This window comes from Ilyonectria robusta (assembly GCF_021365365.1).
Source record: "Ilyonectria robusta strain PMI_751 chromosome Unknown BGZ61scaffold_58, whole genome shotgun sequence".
Classification (NCBI taxonomy): Eukaryota; Fungi; Ascomycota; class Sordariomycetes; order Hypocreales; family Nectriaceae; genus Ilyonectria; species Ilyonectria robusta.
In genome coordinates, this window is record NW_025764492.1 from 21,196 (window position 1) to 36,361 (window position 15,166).

At 48.1% G+C, this 15,166-nt stretch overlaps 4 protein-coding genes across 4 annotated transcripts; 2 read left to right on the top strand and 2 right to left on the bottom strand.

The window, feature by feature from the left end:
• Positions 1-1,180: 1,180 nt before the first annotated feature.
• Positions 1,181-4,955, bottom strand: BGZ61DRAFT_467387 (uncharacterized protein; the record flags this gene model as incomplete). The annotated part of the gene is made up of 11 exons (XM_046247767.1): positions 4,673-4,955; positions 3,672-3,789; positions 3,086-3,624; positions 2,880-3,049; positions 2,709-2,837; positions 1,845-2,678; positions 1,727-1,814; positions 1,677-1,693; positions 1,605-1,637; positions 1,290-1,565; positions 1,181-1,201 (listed from the first exon to the last, which is right to left on the bottom strand). Exons 1-11 carry the CDS (start codon positions 4,938-4,940, stop codon positions 1,181-1,183), a joined length of 2,493 nt encoding a protein of 830 aa, XP_046094473.1. The 5' UTR covers positions 4,941-4,955.
• A 1,746-nt stretch (positions 4,956-6,701) lies between these two features.
• On the bottom strand, positions 6,702-7,872 carry BGZ61DRAFT_467391 (uncharacterized protein). Its single transcript, XM_046247768.1, has 3 exons — positions 7,121-7,872; positions 6,972-7,071; positions 6,702-6,932 (listed from the first exon to the last, which is right to left on the bottom strand). Exons 1-3 carry the CDS (start codon positions 7,771-7,773, stop codon positions 6,825-6,827), a joined length of 861 nt encoding a protein of 286 aa, XP_046094474.1. The 5' UTR covers positions 7,774-7,872; the 3' UTR covers positions 6,702-6,824.
• A 1,622-nt stretch (positions 7,873-9,494) lies between these two features.
• On the top strand, positions 9,495-9,769 carry BGZ61DRAFT_313488 (uncharacterized protein; the record flags this gene model as incomplete). The annotated part of the gene is made up of 2 exons (XM_046238840.1): positions 9,495-9,614; positions 9,665-9,769. Coding segments are annotated over 2 exons (225 nt in total), but the record flags the coding sequence as incomplete, so codon positions are not given.
• A 217-nt stretch (positions 9,770-9,986) lies between these two features.
• Positions 9,987-11,884, top strand: BGZ61DRAFT_467395 (fungal-specific transcription factor domain-containing protein). Its single transcript, XM_046247769.1, has 2 exons — positions 9,987-10,575; positions 10,638-11,884. The coding sequence occupies exons 1-2, from the start codon at positions 10,171-10,173 to the stop codon at positions 11,760-11,762; spliced, it is 1,530 nt and encodes a 509-aa protein (XP_046094476.1). The 5' UTR covers positions 9,987-10,170; the 3' UTR covers positions 11,763-11,884.
• Positions 11,885-15,166: the final 3,282 nt, after the last annotated feature.

Genomic DNA, 15,166 nt, shown 5'->3' on the forward strand with positions numbered 1-15,166 from the left:
TACGATATTTTCTGGAAGTACACAGCTGAAGAAATCGTAAGAGTCCCCCATTCTTGCGATTCAGCTTCACCTTCCGATGCAACAGTCTTATCAGTCGGCGGATATCCATACGATGCATGGGACGGTGGCCAGAACTTGCGCGTTTTTGAACCGCAGGTATTGAAGCACATAGAAGATCATCCCACATATTGATATTAGGCTTGCAGCTGCGGAACTGTTTCCGAGTTCAACAGATGTGGCCTGGATGCTGCGGAAGACTGCAAGGCTGTCCAGTGCAGTACCATTCTGGTCGACCATAGGATATCTTCACACGTGCTTCCTAGAGAGGGAAATTAGACTAAGTTAGTTACTGGTGTCATATTTCAGAGTCATAAAATTTATACCTGGACCCAAGTCGGCTCCCAGCAGAAGATGCATCCCCAGGACCGAGCAGTGTGGCTAACAAACCGACCGACCTAGACCGGCCCCTTCGGTCGGTCGGTCTGGGTTGGTCAAGGCTCCCGGTCGGTCGGTCTAGGTCGGTCTGGGTTAGCAGCCCGGTCGGTCTAGGTCTGATTATCTGATCCCGAGATTCTACCCGGGCTAGCCAAAGGGGTGCACTCAATGGCTACCTGCGCCACGCCCCACTTATTTTGTGGAGCGAGTTCGCGAGTGCTAAAATAAGTGGGGCGTTGCACGGGTACCTTAAGGCGGAGCCGACCAATGGCGGCCCTGGAAACCCCGACCCAGACCGACTCAGACCACCCAATCCGACCGGCAGCTCTGGTCGGTCGGTCTGACGAGAATTGCCGGTCGGTCGGTCTGCGGTCTGAAGGTGGTCTGTCAGACGGTCTGTCAGACGGTCGGTTTGTTAGCCACACTGGGACCGAGTCCAGTCACGACCTCCGTAACGCGTTTCACAAAATCCATCTGTCTCAGGGCTCCTAATAGTGCAGACCATTTAGACTATTAGTGCAGACTGCAGATCAGGGCAGGGAATACGGACGCCCGGTGTGGACGCTAAGTACGCTAGGTTGTTGGCATGGTGTTACAAAACCAGGGTACCCATGATTGTTGCTGTGCCAACCACTTTGTTTTGGATATTTCTGATCAATTCACTGGTGCGATCCGGATCAACAAGGCTCGTTTCAAGGGGCGCATCATCCTAGTCGTCAATCCACGAACGCCCGTCGTGGATTGATTATTGATCTTGGATTGTAGTCTGCACTAATAGTGTAAATGGTCTGCACTATTAGGAGCCCTGGTTGGGTCTGTTGTGGATTCATTTGCCATGTTGAGAACGTCCAAACCCAGTCAGCTGTTGTCAAGTCCTCGCTGGGTGGTACGCCCCAAGTGAAGTCTGAGGTAGACTCGTCTGGGAAACCAACCTCATCGGTGGGTGGATCCTTTTGCAGCAGGGTAGTGTTCGGTACCGGGAATTCGAGGCCGTGATATTGCGCCAGCCCCTGCGGAGTCTGTTCGAGACCTCGCTCACAGCTATTTGACTCTGCCGCGTGGGTGAGAACGTCGTCCGTGATCAGCGATGGCGGGGTCTCATCCAGCAGGCTTGCGTCGCTGGGGCTTCCCTGTAGCCTGGTGACGAGCATAGCCGTTGCGTCCCTCACAACGGTTGTAAAGAGCGCCGCAATATCCCTCTCCTCATTGTGCCTGTCATAGGGTATTTCCCGGGACCGCACATGATTGGCGACCATTTCTCGTCCATGCTCCTCAATGAAGTCGCTAAAACCCAATAGGGTCTCGATTTCTGGGTCTTGTACGTATGCTGATGAAGGGCGAGGAGTGTCGGGGAACACAATGTCCCACACAGTAAACCACTGGTGTTCCAAGGTCATCATTCTGTCCACACGCGAGGAAAACTTGTCTTTGTGGTCGTCAGTGATACCCTCTGGCTCTTGGTATTCTTGTCTGGAGCACGACTGCGTCCTGATGTGATCCCGCTCATCTCCCTTAGTTTCGAACTCCTGACCACACAAGGGACAGAAATGTGGCTGAATATGTTTACGACACAAATGTTGCTTGACATCCTTGATCCTTTTCAACTTGAAGTCTCGAAGACAAAGCTTGTGTTTGAACTTGTCCTTCTTGTAGTAAGGGCAGGCGAGCAGCAGCGATTTGTCGTCCACATCGCTCAATCTGGACTTCTTTCCGTACTTGGTGTTCCTGCTATCTTCCTCTCCTGAGCTCATCCCTCCACCTTGTTGTCTTGTCCTGTTCCTCTTCTGCGATTTAGAAAAAGACTTGCTCGAGCCGCTCAATTCTTTTGAGTCGTTGGAACCAGTTGAGCTTCGTTGTTCTGAGTTGCCTCGCTGCTTTCCATATTCTTCGAGTGCAATCTGGACGAGGCTTGGAACTTCTTGACGGAGGGGATGCTCATTATCCAAAGTTTCGTCATCCGAAGTACAAGAACTGTACATGAAATCTGACGAACTGTCATCAGTGTACTCGTTCTCGGTAGCCTCAGTCCAACAAGCCTGCGTAAGATGCGATTCTAGAGACGAGACGAGAGAATCGTTGTCTTTAGATTCCACAGGAGCTTGTGCTTCTGAACTGTGGTGCCGTGTAGCTCCGGGACCTTCAACCTTCGTAATTGTGGACCCTATGAGAATCTCGTGGCAGTTTGCGTCGAACCGTAAATTCCACAATCGCATAGAGCGCATGAAGCGCTTCGTGCTACGAAGCTGGCGTTCGCGGCCGAAAAGAATCCCAACAAATTCCACACACTCTTTCTCGCCTAGTTGCGTAGTACCTTTCCTCTTACTGGGCTTGGGCATGAGTCCCTCGTACCGCTTTAGTAGGGAGTTAAGTTTATCCAACAATCGTTCCCCTCCCTCAATGAACTCATGGATGAGTTTTCTCTCGTCTCCTGAGATGCTTGATACGCAGGCTTCCGAGAAATCCTTCTTGCTGATAAGTTGTATCAAAAGTTGCCAGAGATCGTGTGCCATTTCCGAAATGGGGTTTCCCAACCCGTGGTGGAAAACAGCCCAGTCGTAGATCCACTTGCCTAGAGAGTTGCCCCCAAACACGCCGCCGAGTAGTAAAATAGGCTCTTCATTAGGATCCCAGTGCTCGAGCGAATATCCACTGGGGATTTGGTGTTTCTCCACGTCTTCTTTCGTAGCCTTTTTAAATGAAGCAGACGTTGGTGGGGTCTGTATCGGCCGGGAACGAGCGACAATCGGTTTACTCGCCTGATAATCCACTTTTCTGTTACCCGATAAGGAGAAAGAGGAATCGGCAATAAATCTTGTCCGACTTTCCAGATTCTCCGTCTTCAGATTGACTTTTTCAACATGCGAAGCGAGGCGAGATTCTGGTTCTTCTCTGATGGACCCCCATGCAGGCTGCCTGTGTGACGATTGTCTGGATAGAAAATTAGCCCGGAGATCGTCCCGACTGGCTGAGATTGCTCCGTCTTGGGTGGAATGTAGTTCTGCTGATGGTTCCTGTGGAGCGTCCTCTGAGTGCTTTTTTCTCCGTCTCGATGCGATTTTCTGGCCCCGCGACTCTAAACTCGGCATTGAATTCGGAGTTGGATCTTCCGTCCTGATTTTGTTAACAGATTTTGGTGTTTGGCCAGTGGTATTGACTTCTCGGCTAGGACCGCGTTGTGGGAGAGAATCGCTAACGGGGAAGCAGTCGACGGATTGGATCGCGACGGAAGGAAAGACGTAGATAACCGAATTTGTTGATGCGTTTTCTCATCAAGGCCATTCTTTGTATCCGCATGTTGGAGTGATCTTTGGAAAGTTGCGAGAGATGGAGATTCCCTGGGGGACTTGACATGATCTGGTTGAGAAGTGTTACGCTCAGAGTTATGCGACTTAATACAGAGATTCCCCGCGCGTTGTGGCTCTTGCTGGAAGACTCGCGGCTAGCGCCAACCGGTAGGCGACGGCCATATCTTAGTCAGTGCTCCTAATAGTGTAAATAGTGCGTGTGGACACCCCAAACTGCTCCTTTAGTGCGTGTGACTGGGCGACACTAAACCACCAGTGCGTTGAAACGACCACACTAAACTACCAGTGTGCCTGCAAGGCCCACACTGCACTGTTAGTTCGTCTGTCACTTTCACACTAAACCATAGTGCAAATCATGGTCTGCACTATTAGTGTAAAATTCAAAGACTACTTGAGGCCGTTCCCCGTATATACTCTCAGTGCTCCGAATTGGCGGTTCAAATGGGCTAGGCTGCCTGGACCGCTTGGACCGCCTGTCATCCAGCGTTTTCAGTGGAGCAACAGCACAGTTGGTGAGCCTATATGGACGTGAAAACGCGCCAAAATCTAGACCCCCACTTCAATTTCCCAATTAGGCTCGCCTCAATGACCGCTGACCCGTGCGCACAATCATCTCGCACTAATAGTGAGACTGGTAGTCTGCGACTCCAGCACTGAACTACTGGTCCGTCTGATCGAGTCACACTGAACTACCAGTGTAGTGTGAGAGTCCTGCACTGAACCATCAGTGTAGAGCGAGAGACGTAAACTGAACTAGTAGTCCATGCACTAATAGTCTGCACTGCAGTGTGAACTAATAGTCCAGTTAATAGTGCGCACTATTAGGAGCACTGATCTTAGTCTGCTCTTGTCGTAGAGAACCGACTTCTTTTGAAGACCTTACTTAATGTTAATGTGATGCAAAAATTGGGGACAGTGGGTTAGCCACTTACCCAGCCGAGAATCCGATAGTGAAGAGTCCACTTGACTATCAAACCCTCCCCGCGTCCCTTCCGTTGAACACCTGACCGAGAAGGCCGGGCCAGGCGAGCAGAGGCTGACGGGAGACGGAGACCTGCCAAAAGTGACCATGGCGGATGATAACACGTAGAAGTCTAGCTCAATTGTATTATAAAAAGCGACATTGGCGCCAACAGAACTCAAGGTAGCGCGATTGAGGGGAGAGAGCGAAAGAATGAGGTGAGGGATATGTTGGTGCATTGAGACTGATGTAAGGCGCCGCTGTGCCCATTCTTACAGTGCATAGTGGCGCAGCTCAGTAGGCTCATGTATTGGACATTCGGCTGCATGCTGCATGGGTAAGCCCTTAGCTGCAACTCCATCATCTCTTTTGGTTGGTGATATGCAGAGAATGGGTCTCGCTCATCCGGTAAGCCGCTTTCATTGGCCCCAATCTTTCAAGCATGCCTGTCTGTACGTGCAATGACACCTAGGGCGCTGGTGTGCTCTATGATATTTTTACACGAAGATTGAATAACGTACATGATAAGCGAGTGTCGCAGACAAGTGAGTGTCGCACTTATACTGTACAGCTAAAAGGCTAAACTTTAAATTTTCTAAAATGCCCTATAAAAATAATAGAAAAATAATAAAAGTATTTCTAGGTAAATAACGTAAAATCGTCTATAATAGTATTTTTTAAAGATTTTTATAAAAATTATTTAGCTTTAAAATTGTAAAAAACTAGAAATATACAGTGTAAATAAGCTTTTTTAAAATATCTAACTAAGAAAAATTATATAAAATCTATAAAAATTCATCTATATAAAACTTAAATTAATAAATTTAATTCTAAAATATGAGTTATTTTAGGCTCAATTCGAATTTTTAAGGATTTATTTTCATTTTGGTGTAAACACTAAGAAATTTTAAGTGCGACACACTTGTCTGCGACACTCGCTTATCATGTACGTTATGTCATTCAGATCCGACTATATGTTATATGATAAAGGTTCGTAGTCGTACACATGATACTTGAAAAGACACGCCTGAAAAATTAAGATAGACATTTGATTACCATAATTAATCAACTCATATTCTTCCTCGTTATTAATTCCACATTCCAGTCTACAACAATGACTAACGAAGCGGCACATTCATCCATCAGTCAAACCAATTGTTCCCAAGGGTAAGCCCCCCTCCCATGCAAGTGCGTTCGTGGCTCATATTCTACCGAAGAAAACACCCATCAAGCCTTTCAAGAACTAGACAGGAACGCCATGGAATTAAATCACGTCGGGCTTCGGAGTATGAGAACGACAACGTGCTGGCGAAGTGCATGTTTGGTAATACTACTGAAGCCGAGAGTGTGAGGAGTCATGAGGTCCGTGCTCAGGACGCTATTGCCGCCTTCTCAAGAGCATTCACGTCTGCACCCAGAAGCAGATAATGTGAGGGGTACAATTGGGCAGATGTTCTTATTTCTCAGCTTTAAGCTGAAGATGTACTAGTATGGAAAGTCTGGTGTGAAGAACACATCTTCAATAGGACACCTTGGCAGTGTAGGTGTCATTCTGACCTTTGTCTTAGACATTGACTAGGATAAGGTGGGGATAAGCCTCCAATAGAGGAAAATGCACCAAATACTTGTGCTTCTAACTGAAATCTCAGTGCTGAGTCGAGGCCAGGTATGGATGAAGAGATTCTTCTTACGATGCCATCATGAGTATAGTAGCCAATGAATACGAAGACAGGATTACGTACTCTGTTCAGTCTCCAGATGACTCCTAAGTGAATCGTATTCCTCCCTTACTGTATGGTGGTTGGAATATTATACGGTGTCGTTTGAGAATAGCGACCTCTTTATGCTGGCCGAAATGGAGGTGTTCTACACCAACATCAGCTATGATGTCGGAGACGAAGTCAATGGGTACGAAGATTTTCTTAGCATGGATCGCATCAAGAAGATCAACAGCACGTATCAGCTTGTGAGTGGATTTGGAGCCTGGGAAAATGCATGCATACTCCGCATATTGGTCTAGCCGGGCCGAGGTGAAGGCATTTATACCCATGTGCCAATAGCAATACTCTATCCCATTGTGCTTGCCACAAGAGGGTGGCCCATATTAGAACCACTCAATTCCCTTAATTGCCACTGAATAAATGCGCTCGTGCGTCTCTAAATCGTTCCTGCACCCAAGTTGGGAGACCACGAAATCCAGACCCAAAGCTATAATATCCTAGTAAGAACACCTAGCCGCTCTTGCCTCCAAGCACTTACCGCGTAATTACATCGGCAACATCATTTGGTTGTAGGAGTGTGTCTGTGAATGCCTTTTTCTTCAATGCTGAGTCGAACATGGCGGTGCGAATCCACATCGGTCGAACAACACTATGAAGAATGATTAGCATTTACGTTACTGGGGATGCTGACTTGTTACCTGGTATTGATGTTGCCAGCGTGATAATTATGCTTCAGCTCCTGCGCGAGCCCTTCATGAAACGCCAAGGCAGCAGCCTTTGAACAACAGTAGTCGACATTATATGCGACAGTCACAAAACTGGCCATGCTCGCAATGGTGGTGATATGTCCATGATTCTGGCTGATCATCCATGGCAAGAACTCCCTAACAAGGAATAAGTGGGCAACAATATTGACATCAAAAGTGCGGCGGATTTCTAGGTCCGTCTCTTCCAGGATCGGTTTCATTGATGCGATGCCAGCATTGTTGATCAATACCGTGGGCTCCCCTACATCACGGCGTATGGATTCGGATACTCGACGAATTTCGTCGGGAGATGTGACATCAAGCTGATAGAAGGAAACATTGTCTGGAACGGGAATTTTCGGGGGATAGAGATCGACAGAAACAACCTTGATGCCCTTTCCAGCAAGCTTCCCAACAACAAGCTCACCGATGCCATTGCTTCCTCCCGTGACGAGGACAATCTCCTTTGACCAGTCCCATTGAGATGAGTCTGAGAAACCTCTTTGCTTCCGCCGGACGATAGCGTAGATTAGGCTGAGAGCGGCAACAGTGCCAAGAGTATTCCCGAGATTGATTGATGCCGGTAGTTGCCTCAGAGCATCCATGTTAGCGATTCTCCTGAATGTCGGAAAAGGTAGACTATGAGGCGCCCGTATCCGTGGCGGGAGGCAATCAAAAGGACTCGTAGAATAGGGACTTGAACTCGGACTCAGAGAACAAAATGTCATATTTCTATGGAAAAGGGCGAAAGCACAAGCCTCAATCGTACCATTATGCCTCGGCCCATAGTGCATCCGCGTCCACGAGACCATCCTCTGTGCTTGGCGTATCGCTTGTGGGCCCATAATCTTCCGATTAAAACTGAGAATCATCCAAATGTGACCATGTACTGTAGAAGCGTTCTAGCTCTTGTATTATTGGGAGAGAGAATATGACCGGGAGATTTGCCTTGCGTGGATATCGCTAACTGTCCCCGGGCGTGGTTTGCGAAGCAGATGCGGGGTGTTTCACCGCTGATTCGTAACGGGGTTGGCATATAGTGCCTGATAATTTGCCTTGGCGGAGCCCCGAACCGTCATCTGATCATACATTGATGCAGGTGTATCGAATGACATGCCCTTGAAAATTGGATTAGTATCGAAAGCTTGTCTTTCGGGCTTCCGGGGCATGGTGTTGAAGTTCGATGGTGGGCTGGTGGTTTTATCAGAAACAGCTGCGCAGTGTCGCAGCTCGGTTCGAGGTATCCACTGGGAATGGGTTTGGGTACACTAATACTAAAAGGCCCTGTAACCCCATCTGAGGCTCTGGAAGCACTCTCCGAGTCCCATAAATCGATAGTGATTCGGTTACACGTCAGGTGCTGATGAGTAATGCTTCTTCAATCATCAGTACGTCACCTCCTTTCACTGTTTATGTTGTTATCCATGATTATCCTCCTGCCTTCACTGATCACGAGACGCCATCTCTCCATCATGGGCATATTCAATTGAAGAAAGAAGTCGACCCATAGAAATTGCTCAACAAGTTACAGTCAACTAAATCTTCAATTTTACAACTCATAAAAGACCGACTAGCGATCTCGAGAAGGACCATAGGGCCATGAAGACTCGTTATTATTTCCCCATCGGCCCAATTGGAAGACCAGTCAGAGCGAAGTGGCGTCTTGGGGAGGGGACTTTGAAGTGGTCCAACGTGGAACAAAATTCTAATTGATGTCTAAAGAAACCGAAGCAGGCCTTGGCAAGGCTACGAGACAGGCGAGATCGCTCCGACTCTAACGGCTATACGATTGCACAGACGCCATGAATGGCCGAGGCAGCACGGATCGCAGAGGATGAAGCGTGGCTGTGTCGCATGAAAAGCCAGATTGATAGCATTCGCAATCGCATTTAGGGAATGTCGCATGAACTTCCCCTGGATGTGCAGCCAATCTTGACGATTCTCGGAATGGCCGGGAGCGCTCATGGTAAAAATACGGCGTGTCTTGGCAGGGATCCTCAACGCTTGGATGATAACCTCACAAGGAGCGAATTAGCTGCAGCGAAAAACCCCGCGCGCCAATCGGGAGTTCGGGCTCTTATGCTCCCCGTCAAACGGGCAGAAAAGATCCAACGAGCCGCGCTTCCCCCAATATCCTTCCCTCTACATCTCCTACCGTATCTGTCCTGTCCCACCCCTACTACGCAGTAACACCGCAGCCGAAACACAGTAAAGACGGTCTATTCCTCGTCGGCCCCTTGTCCTACTATTTGAAAGCCCTGATTTCACACTCCTTGGTGCGAGGAGGGGTGCCGCCAAGATGCAGAGCCTCCCTTCCGCCACAGCGTCTCCACTCAATGGCGACGGCCCTGTGAACTCCAGATCTCCAAGGATCCTGTCGTGTGTTCTCTGTCAGCAGCGGAAGATCAAATGCGATAAAGGCGCGCCCTGCTCGAACTGTGACAAGGTTAGCACCAGCTAAAGGATATGAGAATACTTCAGGTCTAAGATATGCAGGTCGGCGCCACATGTACTCCCTCCACTCCAGCCCCTGCACGTAAAAGCAGGCGGACGAATCGAGATTTGCGAGAGAGGCTAGCAAGGTGTGAGGCCTTGCTGAAGCAACATGAGCTCTCATCCAGTACAATTGAGCCGGCTGCTGCTTCCAGGTCTCGTTCTACCGACTACGCCGCCTCCATGTTGGATGCATCTCAGAGCCCGTCTCAACAATTAACCCCATTTGCGGATGATGAAAGAGAAAGAGAACTTAACCCCATTTGGATGCCCCAGGGTAAGGTCATAGTTGAGAATGGTAGCGTCAAGTATGTCGACAACTTCCCTTGGGCAACAATCCAGAACCAGGTAAGTGTCTCGTCATGCGCAAGATTCTGTATCCTACAGAATGACATTGCCTCCATCCTTAACATCATTCCATTTCTCACCTGATTCACTCATCTCATCTATAGCTTCAAACTATCCATCAGCTTCTAGATGACGAAGAACGAAGCGCGACGGATTCTGACATGACTCCTCCTCGAGAAGAGATCCAAGTCTCATTTGGCGATGCCACCGCCACCACCACTGAGGATGTCACCCCAACACCTGTGCAGATCTTCAAGCTCTGGCAGATCTTTCTGGAGAGAGTCAATCCGCTCACCAAGCTCATACATGCTCCAAGTCTACAGCCTCTCGTGGTGGAAGCCTCGACTGACCACACCAGCATCCCCCAGAACGCCCAGGCACTGCTATTCTCCATCTATTCCGTGGCCACTATCTCCTTGACGGAAGAGGAATCTGCTCAAGTGTTTAAAATGCCCAAAGAAAAAGCGCTTCTGAGATTTGCTTCGGGGGCAAAGGCTGCGTTTATGCGAGCGAAATTCATGGAAAAATATGACTTGATGACCTTGCAAGCAGTAGTCCTATATCTGGTAGAGCTTATCCGATGTCCCTTGTTTCAGATCAGAACCGAGTGAGCTAATGCACGAAATAGTTGTCTCTTCACGGATATACCAGCCGTCATGAAACGTGGATTCTGAGCGGTATCTTAATCAGAATGGCCCAGAAATTAGGACTACACAAGGACGGCGAAGCCTTGAACCTCCCGCCGTTTGAAGCAGAGATGCGTAGGCGGGTTTGGTGGCAAATACTCATGTCTGACACGAAATACGCCATAGCATCGGGCTTTCATGCACCCTTGCTGACCTGGAATTGGGACACGAAGTTTCCACACAACGTCAACGACGCCGATCTCTTCCCAAATTTCATGGAGCCGGTCCGCCCCCGCGACGGTCCGACCGAAATGGGATTTTATCTGATGTTCTGCGAACTGTGTCAGTTCGTGATTGAGAATCGCATCGACTTCCAGACACTGACTCTCGGCCATGTCAATGGGACAAAACAAACACCAATGGCGTCAATCACGTACCAGACTCTGGTTCAAATCGTCGACGCAAAACTTACGGCTCTTGAACAAAAGTACATCGACACGTCAGTTGGCCCTTTACATCTGCTAGCGAGTAGGGTTCGAATCTTGATCACAGCCGAGCTACTATCCATCCTAACACCAGTACACGAAATACCCGAATGGGGGACCGAGATCTTCAACGCCGAGGACAACGTGTTTAGAATATGTCTCATACACTTTGAGAATCATTCCAACATATGTGATGAGATGAAAGACACCAACTTCATATGGTTGTTGAAGCTCCATTTCGAGATTGATGCTGTTCTATTCATTGCTGGTCAGCTTCAAAATCGAACCCTCGGAGGATTGGTCGATCGCGCGTGGATTTTGATGGATCGTATTTACCACGTTCAACCAGAACTGTGGAATATGTCGAAAAAGGACAACGTCAAGGTCGGACTCTCCATTCTCAAGGCATGGCGAGAGCGTGAACGAGCCCTGTTTCAGCTGGGTCTGCCGTATGAAATTTCTCCGGTTGTTTCTAAACTGCAGAAGATTGTACCTCAGTCCAGCCCACCTCCTGCACTACTACCGCCGCCAACGATCGAACCCCAGGGGCCACTGAGTACGGATTGGATAGTTGACCAACTCTCCAATTATATGATTGACACATCGACTCTTATGTCGCAGGGAACTCATGAGCATTTCTAAAAATGAAAGCAGGAACCTTGTGTGATTCTGGGTGTAGACTACCCACCGAGGACTTGATCATCGGAAGGCGCTTGGGGAATTAGTTGCTAGGCTCCCGGAAAATTTCGCCTCTATCTCCTAATTACCAGAATATCCATACTTGCGTATTGTGATATCACGCGCTAAAGTGATATTCATATTCATATTCACATATTCGCAAAAAGTGTGCTAGAATATCACCCTAGCACTTTAGCACGATTGATATCACTATAGTACTTTAGCACCTATACTGTCAGACATCCGCAAATCAATCAAAATTAACATCAGAGTCTTCATCGCCGCCACTATCAAAACCCGTATCAGTAATTACACCCATACCACCATGAACAGCCTTCTGGATATGCCCTTCACGCAGCCAGTTACCTACACATTCAACCTTCTCAAGATTCTCGCAAGTCATTCGTTCTCTATCCCAGGAGAGAGTACGTCGACCACCAGAGAAAGCAGATTCCGGATCAGCTGATTCAGGCGCGATCGAGAGGATATCAATAGCCATTCGACTTAGCTGAGGATAAGTCTTCCGCTGATCCTTATGACACCACCATTGAAGTGGTGATCCACTTATTTTGATGGGTGTTGCCTTGATAAAGTCTTCAAGATCGTCCATACTATCACCCAGATCCTCACGGACTTCCAACTCTTCAAGTAAAGCGTCCCACTCGTTCGGCTGCCGCTTTTGCGAAGCAGATACCTCATCAACCGACCCTGCAGGTCCAGTCTCAGGCTGAGCTTTGTACTCTTCTTCCCAAATTGTACGGACACCAGCAATGGCGTTCTCGTGCCATGACTCTGGCCAGTGACGCTCAATGTACCTGATTCGCTTTGAAGGATCAAGAAGGAGGGCGGCAGCGTAAACAGGCGCATCTTCGGTCATAGTATAATACTTGTCGAGAATGAACCAGCCCATCTCAATTGAATGAAGGATGCGGCGATCAAGCATCTCTGGCTTCGAGTAATGTTCCTAGATTGGATAATTAGCCAAGTTTGAGTTTTGAGTCTATCAAGAGACAGCAAACCTTGTTCTTTTCATAGTGGCGTAATAAACCATCCATAATTGTCAATATTTGTGACAATGTAGAATTCTTACCCTCAGCCCATAAAGTTGCCGACGCGAATGGGTGGAGAAATCTATGTGTTTTTTCAAGGTAATCCCAATCTGATGAGTTGAGGATATTATCGTTGATCTCCTTATCGTAATCAAGCAAGAATTGCTTGATCTGTGATTGTCTTCGGATAAGATTATCGATCAGCTTATACCAAGAGTTCCATCGGGTGTCGTTATCGATCCCAAGCCGCAAGCCTACTCGATCCTCCCATAGATCACTGTGGATAGATGAATTTCGAAGCCAGACCGCAATATTATGTAGTTTACGCATCGCCGGGATGGTTTGCCAGCCTCTGAATTTGTCATCCTTGAAATCGGGGGGCTTCCGAGCGGCCCTTTTAGCCTTTCCCTTCCATATCTTACTGAAAGACTGTTCTTGCTGTCCCGAAGCTTCAGACCGCGATGCTGGCTCATTGGCGGATATATCATATAGTGTGAAGTAGAATTATTCGTACATCTCGGCGCCGGTTACGTCGCTAGCAGCGGCAAGTGCTGCGCGTAAAGCTTCTTTCGAGGACGCAAGGAGAAAGGCTTGAAGGAAAAGATTTATGATATGAGCGATGCATCGGATTCGACGCTGGTTGGGATGGAAAGATATCTAGACTCAGTTAACCAACTACCTATTAATCAACGTTCTAAATAACATACACTGTATTTATCCTGTAGCATTTGAGAGAGATGCTTTAAACAGGTATCGTTTGAAGTAGCATTATCGCCGGTATGATAGCCGATTTGCTTCGCAATACCGTATTCTTCGATTGCTTCCGCCATTAGAGTTGCTTGGCGCTCGCCACTGTGGCTGTATCGACATTCAGGCATAGCTAGCAGGGCCTTTTGAAGGTGATAGCCATTATCAACCCATCTAGCGCATACTGCTAAAATGCCATGCCGATGAGGCGATGTCCAGAGATCGGTCGAGAGATGGATCTTCGATACGGACGCCTGAAGCTTTGCTTTCAATTGAGATCGGTATAAGTCGAAAGTAGTGGTAATATGACGCATAGCTGCGTCGCGGGACGTGAGGAGAAGATCCTCAATAGCCGGATTGCATGCCAATATGATATCCTGCATCTCATCCCATTTCACCGCGGAGAATGGTAAACGACGGCGTGTGAGAAGACCGACAATCGATTCTATGTATTGCTGTCGATTAAAGACGCGGCGTAAAGTGGTATCCGATGGCCGACTGTGAAAAAAACTGTCCATCCGAGGCTGCTTTGATGGCCGGGTAATAATATCTGAGTCGTGCTCGTCTACGGTACTGGCCTCAGTCTGAAGAATAGAGGCATGTTTCCTTTTCGCGTGGTAAATAGCATTGCCACGCTTTCCATTTGACCATGGGCTATCTGGGGGACAATGAAGGCATTCATACATAACACGACCAGACGTCTTTCGTTTTCCAGATGGGCCTAGTTTGGCCTTCTCTGGATGAGTGGTGCGGAAAATGACGTCGAAGCTAGATGATTCGAAGGGCAGATCATCGGGTGATGCTCTAGTCTGTGATCGACTAAGGGTATCAGTGATAATTTTTTAAGATGAACTCATAATTCAATATTGAAAGTCGAGGCAGCAGACTGTCGGACAGCGCGCTCTCAGTAGGTAACTCATAATCTAATGATGATCGGAATGATTGTCTTCTTGCTCTCCTCCTTCTTATAGGTAAAGAGGCGAGGCTATGATACTAGATCTGCTGACCCTGCAACAGACCTGTAACACTGTTCTGACGATTCATGCGTAATCGTGACACCGTTTCCTGTGGCTGCCTATGCAACACTATCATCCATGTCACTTCTCCAACACCAGGGATGGACATCTTACGAACGGGAATCGAATTGATAGATTAATTCGATGCCAAGTCTTACGAATATCGAATCGAATTTCTTGGCGTTCAATTCGATGTCGAATCTGCCACAGGCCCGTTCGATTCGCATCGAATCGAAGGTGGAAGGTCTCATTCGATATTCGATTGCGTCGAATCGAATGTGGCGTTTTTCATTCAATCGAACAGGCCACATTATATTCGCCATCGAATCGAACGGGCCCAAACGTTCGATCGAAATCGATCGATTCGGTCGAACGAGTGACGCGGTTCGCTGAAACTCACGCGGGGCTCGTTTTAGTGTCATTTCTTGAACGCGTCAACCGACCCCTGACGCTACCTGACGCGATCGAGCTTGATTTGGGGTCTTGAATGCCCATGCTAGGTGGATGTGCTAAGATATGTTAGTGTATACATCTGAACCGCCGAGACTTACACGTC